This window comes from Pseudophryne corroboree, chromosome 1 (assembly GCF_028390025.1).
Source record: "Pseudophryne corroboree isolate aPseCor3 chromosome 1, aPseCor3.hap2, whole genome shotgun sequence".
Taxonomy (NCBI): domain Eukaryota; kingdom Metazoa; phylum Chordata; class Amphibia; order Anura; family Myobatrachidae; genus Pseudophryne; species Pseudophryne corroboree.
The window spans coordinates 361,286,168-361,308,566 of NC_086444.1; the positions used below are offsets into that span (position 1 = coordinate 361,286,168).

General features: G+C 46.5%; 1 protein-coding gene across 1 annotated transcript in view; it reads left to right on the forward strand.

Moving 5' to 3' along the window:
* The window catches only part of SNAP29 (synaptosome associated protein 29), a 77,568-nt gene extending 56,284 nt beyond the window's left edge, over positions 1–21,284 (forward strand). Inside the window, exons 5-6 of the mRNA XM_063964796.1 lie at positions 7,084–7,179; positions 20,229–21,284. Of these exons, the coding sequence (XP_063820866.1) occupies positions 7,084–7,179; positions 20,229–20,389 (257 nt within the window). The 3' untranslated portion in view covers positions 20,390–21,284. The remainder of the gene's footprint in view (positions 1–7,083; positions 7,180–20,228) is intronic.
* The last annotated feature ends 1,115 nt before the right edge of the window (positions 21,285–22,399 follow it).

Sequence of the window (22,399 nt, forward strand, 5' to 3'; positions counted from 1 at the left end):
CTGCCAGGAGAGTATTATGGACTCTGCAGTGGACGGGTGATGCTGATTCTAAAAGGCACATGGAAATTTTGCCTTATAAGGGTGAGGAATTGCTTGGGGACGGTCTTTCGGACCTCGTATCCACAGCAACAGCTGGGAAGTCGACTTTTTTACCTCAGATTCCCTCACAGCCTAAGAAAGCACCGTATTATCAAGTACAGTCCTTTCGGCCTCAGAAAGGCAAGCGGGTTAAAGGCGCGTCCTTTCTGCCCAGAGGCAGGGGTAGAGGGAAAAAGCTGCACCATACAGCCAGTTCCCAAGAACAAAAATCCTCCCCTGCTTCCACTAAGTCCACCGCATGACGCTGGGGCTCCACATGTGGAGCCAGGTGCGGTGGGGGCCCGTCTCCGGAACTTCAGCGACCAGTGGGTTCGCTCACAGGTGGATCTCTGGGTTCTACAATACCTACATGTCCCCATTTACCCACCTCACCAGGTGTACCTCCGTTTTGTGGTACAGGACTGCCATTACCAATTCCAGACGTTGCCGTTTGGTCTGTCCACGGCACCGAGGGTATTTACCAAAGTAATGGCCGAAATGATGATACTCCTTCGAAAGAAGGGAGTTATAATTATCCCGTACTTGGACGATCTCCTTATAAAGGCGAGGTCCAGGGAGCAGTTGTTGGTCGGAGTAGCACTATCTCAGGAAGTGCTACAACAGCACGGCTGGATTCTGAATATCCCGAAGTCGCAGCTGGTTCCTACGACGCGTCTGCTGTTCCTGGGTATGATTCTGGACACAGAACAGAAGAAGGTGTTTCTCCCGGAGGAGAAGGCCAAGGAGTTGTCATCTCTGGTCAGAGACCTCCTAAAACCAAAACAGGTGTCTGTGCATCACTGCACGCGAGTCCTGGGAAAGATGGTAGCTTCTTACGAGGCAATTCCATTCGGCAGGTTCCATGCACGGATCTTTCAGTGGGATCTGTTAGACAAGTGGTCCGGATCGCATCTTCAGATGCATCGGCTGATCACCCTGTCCCCGAGGGCCAGGGTGTCTCTGCTGTGGTGGCTGCAGAGTGCTCATCTTCTCGAGGACCGCAGATTCGGCATACAGGACTGGATCCTGGTGACCACGGATGCAAGCCTCCGAGGTTGGGGGGCAGTCACTTAGGGAAGAAACTTCCAAGGACAATGGTCGAGTCAGGAAGCTTCCCTACACATAAATATTCTGGAACTAAGGGCCATTTACAATGCCCTAAGTCAGGCAAGACCCCTGCTTCAAAACCAGCCGGTGCTGATTCAGTCAGACAACATCACGGCGGTCGCCCATGTGAACCGACAGGGCGGCACAAGAAGCAGGATGGCGATGGCAGAAGCCACAAGGATTCTCCGATGGGCGGAAAATCACGTGTTAGCACTGTCAGCAGTGTTCATTCCGGGAGTGGACAACTGGGAAGCAGACTTCCTCAGCAGGCACGACCTCCACCCGGGAGAGTGGGGGACTTCATCCAGAAGTCTTCCAGCTGATTGTAAATCGTTGGGAAAGGCCACAGGTGGACATCATGGCGTCCCGCCTCAACAAAAAGCTAAAAAGATATTGCGCCAGGTCAAGGGACCCTTCAGGCGATAGCTGTGGGCGCTCTAGTGACACCGTGGGTGTACCAGTCGGTTTATGTGTTCCCTCCTCTTCCTCTCATACCAAAGGTACTGAGGATAATAAGAAAGAGAGGAGTAAGAACTATACACATCGTTCCAGATTGGCCAAGAAGGACTTGGTACCCGGAACTACAAGAAATGATCTCAGAGGACCCTTGGCCTCTGCCTCTCAGACAGGACCTGCTACAGCAGGGGCCCTGTCTGTTCCAAGACTTGCCGCGGCTGCGTTTGACGGCATGGCGGTTGAACGCCGGATCTTGATGGAAAAGGGCATTCCGGTTGAAGTCATTCCTACGCTGATAAAAGCTAGGAAGGATGTGACAGCAAAACATTATCACCGCATATGGCGAAAATATGTTGCTTGGTGTGAGGCTATGAAGGCCCCAACAGAAGAATTTCAGCTGGGTCGATTTCTGCACTTCCTACAGTCAGGAGTGACTATGGGCCTAAAATTGGGATCCATTAAAGTCCAGATTTCGGCCCTGTCTATTTTCTTTCAAATAGAACTGGCTTCACTGCCTGAGATTCAGACGTTTGTTAAGGGAGTGCTGCATATTCAGCCCCCTTTTGTGCCCCCAGTGGCACCTTGGGATCTCCAACGTTGTGTTGGATTTCCTAAAATCACATTGGTTTGAGCCACTTCAGACCGTGGAGTTGAAATCTCTCACGTGGAAAGTGGTCATGCTTTTGGCCTTGGCTTCGGCTAGGCAGGTGTCAGAATTGGCGGCTTTGTCATGTAAAAGCCCCTATCTGATCTTCCATATGGACAGGGCAGAATTGAGGACTCGTCCCCAATTTCTCCCTAAGGTGGTATCAGCGTTTCATTTGAACCAACCTATTGTGGTGCCTGCGGCTACTCGGGACTTGGAGGCTTCCAAGTTGCTGGACGTAGTCCGGGCCCTGAAAATCTATGTTTCCAGGACGGCTAGAGTCAGAAAAACTGACTCGCTGTTTATCCTGCATGCACCCAACAAGCTGGGTGCTCCTGCTTCTAAGCAGACTATTGCTCGCTGGATCTGTTGCACGATTCAACTTGCACATTCTGTGGCTGGACTGCCGCATCCTAAATCAGTCAATGCCCATTCCACGAGGAAGGTGGGCTCTTCTTGGGCGGCTGCCCGAGGGGTCTCTGCTTTACAACTTTGCCGAGCTGCTACTTGGTCGGGTTCAAACACATTTGCAAAATTCTACAAGTTTGATACCCTGGCTGAGGAGGACCTTGAGTTTGCTCATTCGGTGCTGCAGAGTCATCCGCACTCTCCCGCCCGTTTTGGAGCTTTGGTATAATCCCCATGGTCCTTACGGAGTACCCAGCATCCACTAGGACGTCAGAGAAAATAAGAATTTACTCACCGGTAATTCTATTTCTCGTAGTCCGTAGTGGATGCTGGGAGACCGTCCCAAGTGCGGACTCTCTGCAATACCTGTATATAGTTATTGCTTAACTAAAGGGTTTTGTTATGAGCCATCTGTTAATGAGGCTAATTTGTTGTTCATACTGTTAACTGGGTATAGTTATCACGAGTTGTACGGTGTGATTGGTGTGGCTGGTATGAGTCTTACCCTGGATTCCAAATCCTTTCCTTGTAGTGTCAGCTCTTCCGGGCACAGTTTCCCTAACTGAGGTCTGGAGGAGGGGCATAGAGGGAGGAGCCAGTGCACACCAGATAGTACCTAATCTTTCTTTTAGAGTGCCCAGTCTCCTGCGGAGCCCGTCTATTCCCCATGGTCCTTACGGAGTACCCAGCATCCACTACGGACTACGAGAAATAGAATTACCGGTGAGTAAATTCTTATTTTTTGCTTACATAAGGGTTATGTTACAGTTTGATCAGTCTCGGGCTGATGCTGTTTTGTTTCATACTGTTAACATGGAATATACGAACCAGTTTTACGGTGTGGATGGTGTGGGCTGGTATGAGTCTTGCCCTTAGATTAACAAAAATCCTTTCCTCATACTGTCCGTCTCCTCTGGGCACAGTTTCTCTAACTGAGGTCTGGAGGAGGGGCATAGAGTGAGGAGCCAGTGCACACCCATTCTAAAGTCTTTTTATAATGCCCATGTCTCCTGCGGGGCCGGTCTATACCCCCATGGTCCTTACGGAGTCCCCAGCATCCTCTACGGACTAGGAGAAAAAGATTTACCGGTAGGTTTAAAATCTTATTTTTCATGCACCCATGTGTAATCTCATTTTTTCTAAATCTGTGTCCGCTGCTCCTTTGTAATTTATCAGCCAGTGTCAGGTGACTAGTGTACCTTTTAAAAGCCATAAGATGTTTGGCAGATACACATTAAACCTAGTGGGCATATTTGCAGTTATATTATGTGTGATACAGTTGCCAGGTTTTAATTTTTTTGACTTTGTGATAGTGTAGGACCTGCAAGAAGGTGGGGTACCTTGGCGAGCGGTTTGCAGGCTTCCGTGCATTGGCCAATTCACTAACTAAACCCCCCTCATTTATTTATTGATGTTGTGAGGATAAGTGAGCTTGCTATGGTGAGTGCTGAACTTTCTGTTTGTATGTATTTGAGTTGGTGGCCATGGGCTACATGCACCCCACCCTATGAGTGGTGAGTGCAGACACTGCACCCCACTTCTGGGTGGCGAGTGCTGTAGTTTTCTATATTTGTGTATGTATGTATGTGTGTGTGTGTGTGTGTGTGTGTGTGTGTGTGTGTGTGTGTGTGTGTATATATATATATATATATATATATATATATATATATATATATATATATATATATACAGCAAACAGAAGCATGCAGCGGCACTCAGGGACTTGATCCCAGTAAATAGTATGCAAAAAAGGACTTTAATCCATCACAGCAAAGTAAGGTGACCAACGTTTCGGGGCGCTAACGTCCCTTTGTCAAGGTGATACAATGTGTAAAGTGACAACATACCTTTAAATACGCTTTGGAAGACCCGCAAACGGGACACACACCGGTGGGAACGGAGACCGTCCTGAACACTTCCGGGTGTGGTGACGTCAGCGCTCCCCTGCGTCGTAGTCCGTCACTTCCTGGATACCCACGGCTTGCACGGTCGTCTAGGAGACCGGCGCAGGGTGACAGCCAGGGGTCGGATAGACGTAGGTTTAGCTGGTGAAAAAGTGATACAGTAAAAACATCTAAGCCAAGTACTGATTAAATACCTGACTGAATCAAAATGGTGCTGGTTAAAAAGACACATGTTATGGCATACATATAATATACAACACCTGAAACAATGCTAATACATTAAATCAAATAGTTAGATCGTACAATGTATGCACAGAAAAAAAGAAAAGAAAAAAGAGGAAAAAGACAAATTGAATGGGCACCAGGTATTTAACATTATGGCATACCGTAAAATAGACACAGTTAAATATAGACACCTTAGTGTCTGCTTAATAGACATGCTCAGTGTAAACATTATTGGTAAAACTCGTCTGCTGCAAGGACTTAAATCTGAAACACACCCCAGGTGATCTTGTCATTGAGACCCTTAGGTCTGATGGTATCCAGTGAATAGATCCACCTGGCTTCAAGACGTAAAAGTTGGCCCCCGCGGTCGCCGCCGCGTATAGATTTGGGGATATGGTCAATTATCTGGAAATTCAGATCTTGAAGTGTGTGTTGGAAATCGGAATAGTGTTTCGCAACTGGTTGGTCTGAAGATTTTCCGGAAATAGCATACTTAATTGCGGATCTATGCATGGCAAAACGTTCACGGGCAGTGCGTACTGTCTTCCCTACATATTGTAACTTGCACGGGCAAGTGATTAAGTATACAATATGGGTAGTAGTGCATGTAAGGATGTGCCTGATGTTGAATGATTTGCCAGTGGAAGTGGATGTAAAAGAAGACCCAGGTTGTATATTTGTGCGTGTTTTACATCCAAGGCACCTGTAACATCCCGGAAGTTTAGTCAGAAAATTTGAAGTCTGAAGTTCCCCAAAGCCTGTTATATCTGAATGTACAACGAAATCTTTAATGCTTCTCCCTTTCTTGTAACATGTGAGGGGTCTTTTTTTCTTGAAAGTGGGTAATTTCTTGTCTGTAGATATTATTGGCCACATGGCTTTTAAAGCTCGAGGTACTACAGGGCTGGCTGTAGTGTATTTGGTAACTAATGGTATTAACTCATCTTGCTTCTTGGGTTTTTGCTGTAGCAAATCATGCCGTGGAATGGCAGCAACTTCTAGTTTGTGCCTCAAAAGGTCACCTGGGTCATAGCCCCTAACTGCAAAGCGGTTCACAACGGTGGAAAGGGCCTGGTCCAGTTTGGATGGGTCGCTGGTGATTCTTGCGGCCCTTATCAATTGGGACCTTGGAAGGCCTTTTTTCAGTGCCCTTGGGTGATGGCTATTGGCACGTAATAAAGTATTTTTGTCAGTCGGCTTGTAGTAAATATCTGTTCTTATACTTCCATTAATAATGGAAACCTGGGCATCTAGGTAATTAAGCGACTGTAAATTGCAGTCCGCCGTGATTTTAATAGGTGAATCCCTGCTGTTGATATTGTTGACAAGTTGTTCAAAGAGCTGCTGGCCGCCGTCCAGAGGATGAACACGTCATCAATGTAACGTGAATAATGTAAAATGTGCCTGCTGGTGGTATTATCGGTAAAGAACATAGCTTGCTCCTCCTGCATCATGAACACGTTAGCAAAGGAGGGGGAGACATTGCTCCCCATGGCACACCCGCTGGTTTGGCAATAATACTTCCCATCAAACAAGAAATAGTTCCTGGTCAAGGTAAGCTCTAATAATTTAAGGAAAAAATCCAAGTTGATAGAAGTCAGATTTTCTTTGATGAGAAACTGTTTCACCGCCGCCAAGCCCTGGGTATGGGGGATACTAGTGAATAAACTGCTAATATCAATGGTGCAAATTAGGGTGCCCTCAGGTATGTTGGAAAGTGAAGACAAGCGGTTCAAGAAAGAGGTAGTATCTTTCACAAAATTTGGTTGTTTCAAGATAAGTGGTTGAAGTATGCCATCCAAAAAGACAGATACAGGTTGGTATAATGATTGGTGGGCGGAGATTATAGGTCTGCCCGGGGGATGGTTTAGATTTTTATGTACCTTGGGCACAGTAAACAGGATTGGAACCTTGGGAAATTCCTGTTTAAGGGCCCTGCATAACTTCTCCGAAATATAGGAGGATGAACAGGCTTGGTCCAAGATGTTATCGACTTCACGTTTGTATGCAGATGTAGGATCCGTAGGTAAGGTCTTATATACAGATTCATCTTCAAGTTGCTTATATATATATATATATATATATATATATATATATATATATATATATATATAGTGTGTGTATGTATAAAAAATTACATTTGAATTGGTACAGCAATAATAGTTTATTTACTGTTGCATAAGCTTTTCCCACTTTTTCAATTGGGAAACCAGTAAGTTATATCTTAGATTTGTTCATCTAGTTCTATTGTATTTCTAGATATCAGTAATAATGCGGCCGGTGCAACGAGTTCTGGATACCAACATAAGGCGCCGGTACTCAGAAACTACCACCAGAAAATTGACAATAACTTGGGTAAGCATGATTTTTTTTCATTGTACCTTACTTTAAAAAAAAAAACATGTAAAGTCTTATTTCTCTTAAGTTTATCGAAGTCTGTAGGTTACTGAGTTGAATGATATACTTTTTGCTGTGTAGTGTATGTGGACAGCAAGATAAGGGAATTGGTCCCCCTTTTCATGCTACAACTGCCTCCACTCTTCTGGAAAGTCTTGCCATAGATTTTGGAACATGGTTGCTGGGACTAGCTTCCATTCAGCCACAAGAGCACTAGCGAGATCAGACACTGATGTTGGGTGATGAGGCCTGGCTTGCACTCAACATTCCAATTCGTCTTATATGTATACATGTTAGGGCTCTGTGCAGGCCAGTTTTTCCAAACTCCTAAGTCCATTTATGATGGCCCTCACCTTGTGCATAGGGGAGCATTGGGCCTAATTATGATTTGTACGCGAACCCGATGGTTTTCGTACAAATATGATATTTTGTGAACTGCACATGTGTAAAACCCATTTTGTCCAGAATGGGTCCTCCGTGATCGATTGTAGTCCCCCCCTTAGCCGCAGCATGTCGGTCATGTTTGGGGGTGGAGCTGGGGGCGGTGACTGATTAAGCTTTGACTTCTGGATATTAGCAGAGGGCTGCAACTATTGCGACTGGTTGCAATGGCGATTCGACGCAGCACTAAGATCACAGATGCTGGCAGGAGGTGTTCATTTCCTACAGGCATCTCCTGCAGCATTAGGATGTTGTATGGTATTGCACAGGTGCTTCCTTGCAGCTGTACAGTACCAACAATATCAGAACCAGGCCTACTGCCATGTTAAAACAGAAAAGGCCCTTCCGCAAACTGTTGTCACAGAGTGTGTCATTGTATCCTGTAGCATAAAGATTTCACTTTACTGGTGCCCAGGTCAGACTATGAAAAACAGAAATCCAGTTGACAGAGCTCATACAAGCAGAAGGCATTCTTCTGGCATCCACCAAACTTAGATTCGTCTGTCAGGTGAAGTTTGATTTGCTGATGTTATTTCCAGGAGCAGTTTGGAAATTGGTAGTGAATGTTACAACTGAGGGCAGACTATTTTATGTGGCTCTTCACTCAGCAGTCCTGTTCCATGAGCATGTGTGGCCCAATACTATGCGGCTGAACGTGCTATGACACTGCCACGTGGAAAGCCATTGAGCTCTTCATGGCTGTTTAGCAATGACTGTAGCTAAAATGACAAGTGCACTAATTGGAAAGGGTGTCCACGTATAGTATATGAAAAAAAAGAGGATTTTGGTACTTACCGATAAATCCATTTCTCTGAATCCTCTAGGGGACACTGGAGGGTTCCCTAGACATTAGGGGTGTGAAGTTTGCAACCGGAGGTGTGGCACAATCTAAAATTAGCATTGTCTGCACAGCCAGCTCCTCCCCCTTCACATCCCTCCTCCCTCAGTTTAGAAAATTTGACTGAGAGAATAGGACATTATACTAGAGCACATGGCGAGGAACCGAACCGTACAACATATCAAACAGCATCCAAGAACTCTTAACCGAATAACTAACGCTGTTTCTTTATCATCCACTAGGGGTCACTGGAGTACTCTTGGGATATGGACGGGCTTCCGTAGGAACAGCACTGAATATTTAAATTTAGAACACTCCACCCCTCCATATCCCCGAGTACCTCAGTGTTTTTTCTGTGCTCGAAGTAGTAACAGCTCTGTGGCTGAGTCCACAATTACTTTGAATTATTTCTATTTTATATTTTTCTATTTTACACATCCCTTTCCCCCTTCCAAAAGGCAGGGTCAGGGATAGTGCAGCTGCTGATAGCAGCAGGGGCGTGTCGGGCCTCTCTGAAAGAGCTCCCTCACAGCCACACACACTTCCTGCAGGCTGGCCGGCGCTTACTAAGAAGCCCCGTCGGAGCCTCATCACAGAAGCAACAATTGCAGGTATGTGAGGGGGGAGAACGGGGCGGTCAGCTTCCGCTGCCGCCCCGAGGTGTGGGGAAGGCGCTGGTGTCTTTCGGCTGACTGCCGCCCGCCGCAGCTGCTCCGGCCGCCGGGTAACATAGCCGCCCGCTGTCTTACACTGCTCCCGCGTCTCTGAAGTCGGGTCCGCCCGCCGCTTCTCTCGCTGCTCCGGCCGCCGGGTCTCATAACGCTGCTCCGGTGCTTCTTACAATACCCGCGTCTCTGAACGGGTCCGCCCGCCGCTTGATCCGCTGCTGCCCGTGTCTCATAGCGCTGACACGCGCTCCCAGTCTTCCAGGTCCCGGGGTGCCCGCTGCCCGGCCCGCACTGCACGCTATGGAGCAGATGCGAGGGGGGGGGGAAAGGACAGCAGCAACAGGCTGTTGGTAGTATAGCACACATTTATATAGCTATATAATGAGGTTTATACTGGCAGGGAGGCTGTTAATAATATCAGTATGAAACTACACTGTGATTATATGTATAAGCATGGGGGCCATTTTAACCATGCTTCCTGTGTCTTCCTGCTGTGATTCCAGAAAGTTCCAGTACTACATCTCTATTCCACCGGAGGCGCAGGGGTGTTAGTGGGAATTTGGGATCACATTTCATAGTACTGGCCACGTGTACTGCACTTGGCCAGATATATATATATATATATATATATATATATATATATATATATATATATATACACAGAGACACCTTACTACTATTTTACTGAGTCGTGCAAGTGTCTGTTTTTGTGTATTGTATTGTCTGTCGCCATAATGAGTAAGGCACCAGCAAAAACTAAAAAGCATAATTGCAAAGTCTGTAGCAGTGTGTTACCGGATGGATCTACCACATGTACAGTATGTTTTGTGGATTCGGTTCAGAATACCATTTCTGATCCAGTTTTACAACCAATGTCCTCACCGGACCCTCCGTGGGGTATGTTAGTAAATGTACTAGATAGGTTACAATCAGAATTGACCGCCGCTCGTCAGGAGCGGGAAACGGCAAGATCTGAGTCAAGGTGAGACCGCCAGAACTACCGGAGGCGTCTCAGCCTTGCGTAAGGTCCAAATCCATTTTGGGTAAACGGGATAAATTTCATATGTCTTATGATTTACCTGTTTCGGCTATGTTGCATTCTGACGATTCCATGCCAGACCTCACGGAACAAGATGAGGGTGAGGAGGGCGAAGTGGAGTCAGATGGCGAGGATTTTAACAGTTCCGGCATTGATGATCTCATCAGAGCGGTACGTCAGTCTCTGAATTTTACTGAAACTGAGGAGCCTCTCACAAATGATCAGGTCGTATTTACTAAACGACAAAAAACTCCAATAAGTTTTCCTGTGTCGGAATCCCTTAATCAGATGTTAGTAGAAACACGACAGAATCCAGATAAACGGTTTTCTATACCTCGCAGATTTAAGTCTAGTTACCCGTTTCCAGACTCTGTAACATGTACATGGGAGAATCCACCAATAGTTGATTCTTCAGTGTCAAAGCTTACCAAGAAATTAACCATACCAGTGCCAGCAGCTACTACGCTTAAAGATCCTTCAGATCGCAAGATAGAAACTATGCTAAAATCCATGTATGTAGCAGCAGGAGTGATGCTGAGACCTGGCTTGGTTGGCATCTGGGTCACTAAGGCGCTCATAATATGGCTTACAGAACTCAAATCTGCTTTACATGACGAGTAGAGTATCTCTGTACAGCGTCTACTGACGTCTGTCAGCTCACTTCTCGTATTTCATCGTCGCTAGTTACGGCACGAAGAGCACTCTGGCTGCGTGCTTATCATGCGGAGGCAGAGGTCAAACGAGGTATAGAGGCGTTGCCTTACGATGGCAAGAATTTCTTTGGTCCTGAATTGGACGCATGGATTGCTGAGGCTACGGGAGGTAAGTCTGTTTTCTTACCATTGCCTCCACCGGTATCAAGAAGGAGGTACGCTGGACCTTCGTTCAAATCCTTTAGACCTCGGCCCTTTCGAGGACGTGGCAGAGGAACAGCCACGCCTGCTAGACGTGGTCGCGGACGTGGTTTCCAACAAACCAACACAACTCGCCAGGACGCTAAGGTTACCGACAAGCCAGTGGCATGACGGGCTACCAGCCCATCTCGGTTCTCCGATTGTGGGAGCACGCCTTCAGACGTTCCATTTGGCGTGGTTCCACACATCCGCGGATGGGTGGATCCGCAATTTAGTGTTAAAAGGTTACAAAACAGAGTTCGACTGTCTTCCGCCTCTGCGGTTTTTCAAGAAAGGATTGCCTCTGTCGGACGACAAGAGGACGGTTCTGCAAATTGCCATTCAGTCCCTACTGGATTCGGCAGTTTTGATTCCGGTCCCTGTACACCAACAGGGTCAGGGTTATTATTCAAGTCTGTTTGTCGTACCAAAGCCGGATGGCTCAGTCAGACCAATATTGAACTTAAAGGGTCTCAATCAGTACGTAACTTACTACAGATTCAAAATGGAGTCTCTGCGCTCGGTGATTGCGGGTTTAGAGCCAAAGGAATTTATGATTGCGCTAGATCTCAAGGATGCGTACTTACACATTCCAATTTGGCAGCCTCATCAGAAATTCTTACGGTTTGCAATACGCCAGAACCATTACCAGTTTCAGGCTCTACCGTTTGGCCTGTCATCAGCGCCTCGGGTATTCACCAAAGTGATGTCTGTGATGATAGCTCATCTCAGATCCCTGGGAGTGACAATAGTTCCGTATTTAGACGATCTGCTCATCAAAGCTCCGTCTCAACAGATACTTCTCCAACATGCGTTGCTAACATACGATGTACTGGTTCACCACGGTTGGATTGTCAACTTCAGGAAATCACATCTAATTCCGTCTCAACTCCTTCAATTCCTAGGTATGATTCTCGATACGGTCAATCAAAGAATTTACCTACCACAGCAGAAAGTACAAATTCTACGCCATCTAGTACAATTAGTGCTCAAGCCACGCACAGTGTCGGTACACTTGTGCATTCGCCTCTTAGGCACAATGGTGGCAGCTTTCGAAGCGCTTCAGTTCGGAAGATTTCACTCGCGTCCTTTTCAACTGAATGTGCTCGCCCAGTGGTCAGGCTCGCATCTGCAGATTCACCACAGAGTGAGGTTGTCACCAAGGGCAAGAGTATCTCTGCTCTGGTGGCTCAAGGAACACAATTTAACCGCAGGAAGACGGTTCAGAGGCTGGAATTGGATAATTCTAACTACGGACGCCAGTCTCAGAGGTTGGGGAGCGGTAATTCAAAATTGTCAGCTCCAGGGTCTCTGGGCGGATCACGAAAAATTGCTGTCTATAAATGTCCTGGAACTCCGCGCAATTTACAATGCGCTACGACCAGCAGTGCACATGCTTCGCTCTCAGCCTGTCCAAGTGCAGTCAGACAATGCGACGGCGGTCGCATACATCAACAAACAAGGAGGAACGAGAAGCCGCATGGCAATGCGGGAAGTAGCTCGAATCCTCAATTGGGCGGAATGCCACCAGGTGATATTGTCGGCCGTGTTCATTCCGGGAGTGGACAACTGGGAAGCGGATTATCTCAGTCGTCGGGATTTTCATCCAGGCGAATGGGCATTAAATCCAGAAGTGTTTCACATGTTGGTTCAGCGATGGGGTTATCCTCAGGTGGACCTGATGGCGTCTCGACACAATCACCAAACGTTCCAGTATGTGTCCAGAACAAGAGATCCAAAGGCAGTGGCGGTGGACGCTCTTACTGTCGCGTGGCCGTACAGTCTTGTGTATCTATTTCCACCGTTTCCGTTGCTCCCTCTGGTGCTAAAACGGATCAAAAGAGAGTCTGTCACAGTCATACTAGTGGCGCCTCATTGGCCTCGGAGAGCTTGGTTCTCGGATCTCCAAGGACTACTCGCAGACGATCCTTGGCCGCTCCCACTACGTCCAGACCTGTTACAACAGGGTCCGTTCCTTTACCCCGATTTAGCGCGGCTGCGTTTGACGGGGTGGCTGTTGAGACCGCCCTCTTAAGAAGAGAGGGCATTCCAGATTCGGTTATACCAACCATGTTACGAGCTAGGAAGCCGGTTACGGCAGCTCATTATTACAGAATATGGCGTGCCTATATAGGTTGGTGTGAAGCTCGGAAGTTTCCGACATCCTCTTTCAAGTTATCCCGCCTTTTGTTGTTTCTACAAACAGGGTTAGATGGAGGACTGCGTTTATCTACACTAAAGGTGCAGTTATCTGCTTTGTCAATTTACTTTCAAAGACGATTGGCTCTATTGCCGTCTATACGCACTTTTCTCCAAGGTGTCCTCAGAGTACAGCCTCCATTCATTCCACCTACAGCGCCATGGGACTTGAATCTGGTTTTAGAGTTCTTACAGTCTTCATATTTTGAACCCTTACAGCAAGTGGATATAAAGTTTCTCACTTGGAAAACAATTTTTCTTCTAGCCTTAGCTTCGGCAAGGCGTGTTTCGGATTTGGGTGCCTTGTCATGCAAGTCACCGTATTTGGTGTTTCATGATGACAGAGCGGAACTTCGGACGAATCCCGCTTTCTTACCAAAGGTAGTGTCATCTTTTCACATCAATCAACCAATAGTAGTTCCTGTGTTGACGGCACATTCTGGAACTCTGGATGTGGTACGCGCATTACGCGTTTATGTATCCCGAACGTCTTCAGTTCGTAAGACGGATACGTTGTTTGTTCTCTATGATGCTGCCAAGATGGGTTGGCCAGCGTCTAAACAAACCTTATCCAGATGGATAAAACTAACCATACGTCAGGCTTACCTTCATGCTAGGTTACAACCACCTACATCAGTAACCGCTCATTCCACACGTTCTGTGGGAACTTCATGGGCAGCTGGTCGGGGAGCTTCTACAACGCAGCTTTGCCGTGCGGCTACATGGTCTTCAGTGCACACGTTTGTGCGCTTTTACAAGTTTGATACGTTTGCGGCATCAGCATCTAGCTTTGGCCGCCTAGTGTTACAAGTGCCAAACAGCTCTCCCGCCCACGGGGGAAGCTTTGGTACGTCCCAAGAGTACTCCAGTGACCCCTAGTGGATGATAAAGAAAATAGGATTTTGGTACTTACCAGGTAAATCCTTTTCTTTGAATCCATAGGGGGCACTGGACGCCCACCCAGAGCAGTTTTACCTAGTTGTGGTGAGTTCTGAGGATCTTATGGTAACACACTTTCACCGACTGGTTCAAATTACAAGTGCTGGTTAGGGTGTCAACTGTTTAGTTGTCAGTAACGTTATGTGTCAACTTCGTTATTGTCCGTTATGTTATATGTAATACTCCATTGTCAACCTCTCTATAGTTCCTGTTCGGCTCAGTAAAAAACACTGAGGTACTCGGGGATATGGAGGGGTGGAGTGTTCTAAATTTAAATATTCAGTGCTGTTCCTACGGAAGCCCGTCCATATCCCAAGAGTACTCCAGTGCCCCCTATGGATTCAAAGAAAAGGATTTACCTGGTAAGTACCAAAATCCTATTTTTTACGAACTGTATGAACAAGAACTATGACACAGCAGGCCGACAGCACCGAGGTGGGCGTCCAGTGTCCCCTAGAGGATTCAGAGAAATGGATTTATCGATAAGTACCAAAATCCTCTTTTCTCTTTCATCCACTAGGGGACACTGGAGCGTTCCTTAGACATTAGGGGATGTCCCAAAGTTAATCCCCCCCGGGGAGGGAGTGCTGTCGGTGGCCTGCAACACAAAACGTACGAACTTAGAATCTTCGGACGCAAATGTATCAAACTTGTAAAATTTGCGAATAAGTGGGCTGAGGCCCACGTCGCCACTCTGCAAAGTTGAGTAGTGGAAGCACCTCTGGCAGCTGCCTATGAGGCCCCCACTGAACGGGTGGTATGAACACCCATCTGAACCGGAACCTGTTTGCCAGAGGAAATATAAGCTAGCCGAATGGCAAGTCTAATCTATCGAGACAAAGACTGCTTAGATGTTGGCCAAGCCTTCTTAGGCCCATGATATAGAACAAACAAATGGTCCGACTTTCTGAAGGACGACTTAACTTACACGTATGCCCGTAAAGCTCGGACAACATCCAAGGCCACGTCCCCATTTGCGAGACCCTGGAAAGATGGGACCCTAATTGGCTGGTTTACATGAAACCCCGAAACAACCTTAGGAAGGAAATCTGCTCTTGTACGGAGTTACGCCCTACTCCCAACTCAGAAAACCGCCTGTCCGAAACCAAGGCAAGCAATAATGTGACCTTCCAAGAGAGAGAGTTCAAGTCTGTTCTTGCTAACGGCTCAAAAGTTGGTGATCTCAAATAGTTCAACACCAAATTTAAGTCCCCTGATGCAGCAGGAGGACGAGAAAGGGATTGTATCCCCAGAAGGTTTGAATCTCTTCTGTTGAAATAGAATGGAAAGAGCTGAAATTTGAACTTTCATAGAGCCCAGCCTCAGGCCTACATCTAGACCTGCCTGAAGGAAGAGCAGAAGCCTATATAAGTGGAAGTTCGTCGAATTCCACCCACGTTATTGACACCAGTCCATGTACCTTTTTCAAAACCTGTAGTAGTGCATGGCTGTGACCAGCTTCCTAACGGCAATCATCGTAGGAATGGCCCTCTTGGTATCCCTCTATTCCTTAAGATCCGGATTTCAATAGCCACGCCGTTAAACGCAGCCCGTTCAGGACTGGGTGATGGAACGGTCCCTGAGATAGCAGGTCCTCTCTCTGAGGTAACCGCCAAGGATCTTCCGCTAGTAACCCTCACAGGTCTGAGTACTAACTCCGGCGGGGCCAATCTGGTGCAACTAGAATCGCCCACATTCGCTCTCGTTTCAACCCTTTCCGAACCTTGGGAAAGGTGGAAAAATTTAAACCCTCCTGTAACACCAAGGAAGTGTTAATGCGACCACTCCTTCTGCTGCTGGATCTCTTGTCCTGGACACACATCTGGGCAGCTGATGGTTTTGTTGAAATGCCATGAGGTCGACTTGAGGTATACCCCATCTCCTCACCACCGTGTTGAAAATCCGTGGATTCAGGCCCCATTCTCCCGGGTGCATGTCCTGGCGACTGAAATAATCTACTTCCCAGTTCTCCACACCTGGAATGAACACTGCCGAGAGGATGATGTTACACGTTTCTACCCCCCAACAAAATCCTTGTGGCTTCCTGCAACGCCATCCTTCTCTTTGTTCCTCCTTGACGGCTTATGTAAGCCGTCGTTGTGACATTTTCCGACTGTATCTTTAAGTGTTGACCCATGACTAGGTCTTCAGCAAGAGAAACTCATTGTAAACCGCTCTCAGCTCAATGTATTTGGGCAGCCTGCTCTCCTGTAACGTCCATCTGCTCTGAAACTGACGTCACTCTAGGACTGCACCCCTAACCTCTGAAACTGGCATCCGTTGTGAGGATCACCCGAGTCTAAATGCCGAACCTCTTACCTGCCGTGAGCTCCGTCCTGACGTTACTGTGTTAACCGCTGTAATTAGCTGTATCACCGCGGCTCCGGCTCCTTCCTTCATAAAACAATGACCGAAATCACTCATTAGCCGCCGACGCGTTTCTACCCTCCAAGCGGGTCTTTGACAAAGACCCGCTTGGAGGGTAGAAACGCGTCGGCGGCTAATGAGTGATTTCGGTCATTGTTTTATGAAGGAAGGAGCCACGGTGATACAGCTAATTACAGCGGTTAACACAGTAACGTCAGGACGGAGCTCGGCGGGACGACAGGTTACCCCGTGGTTGCAAAGAACGTCTGGTAGCTATAGCCAGATAAAGGGGGAGCACCTATACGGCAAAACGCTGGTGTCCTGGAGGTCCGGTGAGATCTAAAAGTTTATAACCGAACTGTAATTGCCTATTACTGCCTGCAAACCGGAAAGATTTTTAGATGTTCTTAATAGTGGATTATAAATAAACTTTTAATTTTTCTTTGGATCTGGAGAGACTGGATTGTGCATTTGTGGAATCCGAACATAAAGTGTTTGGTGTTTAAAACTTTGAGACTTTTCTTACGGGATTTTCTTTTGGAGGACAGTGTGGGATTTAAATATATTGTGTCTGGAAACCATATACAAAATAAGAAGTACCAGGCCTGATATAATAGAATTATTTTAATGAATCTGTCCCATGGAAAGTTCCATGGTGTCATAATGTGGAGCTGATTTTAACGGCGCTGTGAAAATTTTCAAAGCTTTTTCTGTGTCGTGTAACAACCTATTATCGGCTATTGGGAATAGTCTCCCTTATTCGAGATTCCCCCAGCACGAATATAATGAACCAGAATAACTGCTACCGCCTATTCATATAGTTCTCTGGTAGGCAGGAGAACTGATTCTCCTCCACATGTCTGAGGTTCTTTGGCTCAAGGAACGCTTCCCCTCCCAGGGGAATCGCCCTCCAATCCGGTAACTACATTCGCTTTACCGAAACACGTAACTCCTAGGTTCGTGTGAGAAGGTCCTGCAACCAGAAGGTGGAGTTCCCTGTCAATTCCTACCTATAGACGACCCTCTTTTTCAGTGGGACTGCAATATTAAAAATGTCCCGTTAGACTAGGTAGGGGTGAGCCCACCATCGTTATGGGATTCGTGCTCTTCTGTGGAATACGAAATTCTGTTAGTCACAGAAACCATCGAGAGATACCGAAGATCGGTATGGTAACCTCCCTAGCAGCCTGATAAGTATATGTGGTATTAAACTCTCGGATATGCTCCGCAAGGCAAAAAATATTATTTGGGAATTAGGAAGCCTTTACTGGCCACCTCAGGTATTTACACCTAACAGTCTTCTCTCTGTTATGCGAGCCCACACTCCTTTCCCCACTCCAACAATGGGTAGGAAAGGAGTCTCTTTACCGTGTTCGGCCATCCTGTTATACCCATGCAGATGGAGTATTTTAACCATGAATTCCTCCCAGTTACGGATGAGCTCGCAGCCCATACTCAACCTCAAAATATCCGTCAGGTTATGTTTTCCGAACCTTGACGGCTTACTGTTCCCTGGTGTGTGCCCATTCTCAACTGTCGCGCTCCCCAGGGTTGTTAACCTTAGTGCCCATTTATTGGAGCAACCAAAGTAATCCTTGCGGTCCCATTTACCTTAGATAACCATATACATACCAACCTAGCCGGACTTACACCTATTAGAATAGGAGGAGAAAGGCTGTAGACATATTGGGAGCTTTGAAGAGTATTTTCAACCAGCTGGAAATCTTCTTTTTAGCAAAAAATAAATAATTAATTAATATAAATACTCATTCAACTATCATCCACAAGACCGACCTTGTTGGTACAGAAAGAGTTGAACTGGGTGACACTATCTGATGCTCCCTTCTCCGCCGGACCTGTCATCAGTGTCCATTGGAGTTATTATATGAACTTTTAATTATATAATTAGACTGTTCTTGGTTTGTGCATTTTATGTTAAATTTGCACCCCCACAAAATACATGTCAGTTGCATTTCATCTTTATAATAGGCAATGGAATACCGTAACTTTATGACGGGAACAAATACACACTGGATTCAAACAATAGCCTTGTTGCAACCCTCGCACGCCACTGAGATTCAGTGCCGAGGTTAGGGTTGATATCCAGTCGGTTCCATTATTTTCACAGGATCTGTGTAGTAGAAGTCCTTGAAAATATATATATATTTAAAAACATATTGCAAATCCTCTGCAACAGAGTCCTATCAGAAGCCACCAGAGGGATTATACTTTATTGTAAAAACCCCTCCCTCTGTTCTGACTGCTCTGGGATATGGCTCCACTAATGGGGGCGTATAGCTTCCCCTAGTCAGCTACTTGGCGCCACTTATCTCTAAAAAGATGGCCGCCACTAAAATTTTGTGTGCACATCATTAAATTTCCAAACTCTTGGAAATGCCTTCTAACGTATTCTGTGCGCGCTGCTGGGCCCCTGCCGTGCACACCTTTCCCCCCTCGTGTCAGCGCTTCGGCTCCCTCCTAACCTGTTTGTAAAATGAATCACCTGGATGTTGAGGGATTAGGACTAGTGGTGCTGAGATGCTGAGCGGGAGCCCTAACCATTGGGCTACCGGAGCTCCACCAGCGCGCCGGGTCAACTGCCGCGTCTCCCACCTGTCCTCTCGCCTCTGCCGGCGGGTTGGAAAGGGGAGGGAGATTGCGCGCAAGGCTGTGGCCGTCAGCCGCGGAGTAACACGGAGCCGGATGAGGGAGGGGGAGCAGGGGACGCCACGCGAGGCTGCGGCTGTCAGCAGCAGACTGACACTGAGCCGGGAGAGGGAGTGGAATGCTGCGCTGCCAGACTGCCCGCCACAAGAGTCAGTGAGTTGGGGGCAGCAGCGGTGGAGGGAGCGAAGCGGGGGACATTTGTTACAGTGCCGTGAGGGAGGCGGGTAGCGGGGGATGCCTGAAGACTTGTGCCGTCCCGGCCCGTGTTGAGAAAATAAATAAATAAATATGCTCCACTACCTCCTGTGGGGCCATGTTAAAAACAATCAGCTACTGTACTCACAGTTGGCGCCTGTATAGAGATGCAGACCCCTTCAGTCGGAATCATTGTCTCCACTCCTGAACTTTGTCCTCCTTTTATTAGGGGGACGCAGCCTTTTCATCTGGTAAAGCCTGCACCCCCTTTCATTTAGGTGGGATCGGGCATTTACCATATTTTCTTTTATAACCTGCACCCTCCCTTTAGTTAGGAGGGATTGGGCCAGTATAAAAGAGAAGAAAAAAATAAAATAAAAAATAAATAATAAATAAATCTTCATGGAGCAGGAGCTCCCTTCTGTGCTTGTACCTCCTAGGCACAATTTTCAAAACTGAGGGAGGACGGATGTGAAGGGGGAGGAGCCGGCTGTGCAGACAATGCTAATTTTAGATTGTGCCACACCTCCGGTTGCAAACTTCATACCCCTAATGTCTAAGGAACGCTCCAGTGTCCCCTAGTGGATGAAAGAGAAATGGAATATTTATTCATAACTAAATATGTCCTCCATATTGTCTTTCACATCCGTGCAAGAAGTTGCCATGTCAGAAAGCCTCCCTTCTAAGGCGGCAGGCATACTGTGAGTGACAGTGTATTTCTGCATTTCTTCATTTAAAACCATGTTTCTACTTTCTTACAGATGGCATGTCTGTGGGCTTAGATCGGCTCAAAAACCTTGCCCTTGGATTGCAGTCAGAGATTGATGACCAGGATGACATGCTTGGCCGCTTGACAGTAAAAGTGGATAATCAGGACTTAAATATCAAAACTACCAACCAACGGATCCAAAAAGAGCTGTGAGAGCGGAAATCATCATTGTGCCTCAGCTCCAGTTCCTTTACCTTCTTCCAATATATTGTACAACAAGACCTCTTTAGAAGTGTGTTTCTAGCACTCGTATCAGGCATATAATACCTGCCTGTATCCCAGTTGAAATCCTACTTGCTGCACTAAAAATACATGTTGTTCAGTATTCAAAAGAATGAAGGCACTGGGTTTTACTACATACAGGATAATATATGGAAGGATTAAAAGTGCATGGAAGTGTTCACTACATCATTATACATGTGCTTTGTGCTTTAAGTTGAAATGGTTCAATAACTAACAACTAGCATCGATGAAAGTAAAGAAGTAACCTTTTCCAGTCTAACACTCCCTCCCCTCCCCTATGCTAGATGTAGCAGTCATATTAAGTAGACCTAAAATACATGTTACTTTGTAATGAGACTCTGCAGATTATGACTCCTAAAGCAGCCAATGCCACTCCTGCTGCTGTGGAACTATAAGTTCCAGCATGCTCTCCTAACAAAAGCCAGAGGGCCATAAGTTACCTGCTTTTACTGTGAATATTTTCCTATTGTTCCTATTTTACTTTGCAATACCTTTAGTCCCATTTATATGAAGCAATATTAATTGCTACTGATAGCACAGAGTTTTACTTGCTTTTAATATTATTAATGAGAGTGCATCCTGAGGGCAAAGGAGTGCGCTGTCTCCGTGTGCCTTTGTTCAGTGCTTTTCTTTCTCTCTCCCTCTCTCTCTCTCTCCTCCCCCCTCTCTCTCTCTCTCTCTCTCTCTTTCTCTCTCTTCCCCCCCCCCTTCCCCCTCTCCTCCCTCTCCTTTCTTCACTCTGTAATCTCAAATTAGTTCAGGTGAACATGGAAATGTTGCAAATAAATGTGTTTTGTACAAGAAATGAAGATATGCAATTTGAGTTCTTGGTAATCATTACAGGTTATGGTACAGCGGTTGGCGTTAAATGCTGTAGACCTGATTTAGCACAGCTACGATCATCTTTCCTGACATGCGAGGGGACGCCCGGCACAGGGCTAGTCCTCCCTGCATGTCCGTGCCGCCCCCCCCCCCCCCCCCCTTCCCGCACAAATACAAAAGCACCGCGCTTTGGTATTTCAGGAGTAACTCCCCCGCTGGCCGCAGCGGCTGCGTGTGACGTCATGCAGCCGCTGTGGCCGCCCCCCGTTCGGTCCGGCCAACGCGATCGCCTCTGCCTGTCAATTAGGCAGAGGCGATCGCAGCCATGCGCAGTAGAGACCCGTTGGCTCGGCTGCGATAAACAGCAGCAAGCGAACTGGTCAGAATGACCCCCTATAACCACTAAATACTGTGTCAATTTGCTCTATGCATTTTTTGTTGTAACTGCAGTAAAGATACACAAGTCACTATCAGCAACTTTGTGTACTTAAATATAATAAAAAAATAAAAATAAAGAAATGCCTCCCAATGTGCAACTAGCATCATGGCCTATAGCCTTTACTCTTTACCGCAAATGCAATGAAAAAAATAGAGAAGGGTTACCCTGGCTGATCATGCTATGTACCAGATTACTCACAGCGTTGGCTCACTTTGTCCTAACTCTTGGACAGGGCAGTGGTTCTCAACCCAGCTGATTAGACACATCCCTGGGTTCTCATCCCCTGTCTATCACAATAGAACCCTGAAACGAAGGCCGGAAAATACAGTGATATGATCACTGCTAATACCTGCATAAAAGGGATCTGCATAATTTTTGACACAACGCCCCTAATGTCAGAACTTGGTACTATGACATCAACTTGAACGTTTTCCAGTTCATTCCAATTAATAAAGAGGTACTTGTCAAAGTTATAAAATTAAAAGGTTTTTTTCCCTTTGTTAGAACTTATCATAGCTTTAAAAAAATACAAAGCAGGCTTATGTGTACTATAATGTTATATTGTGGCAGCTAAATATATTATCTAATATCAATTATAATTGCAAATATCTTTCTTTTGCAAATGTTTGATCAAATAACGTAGTTATTGCCAAGTGCTG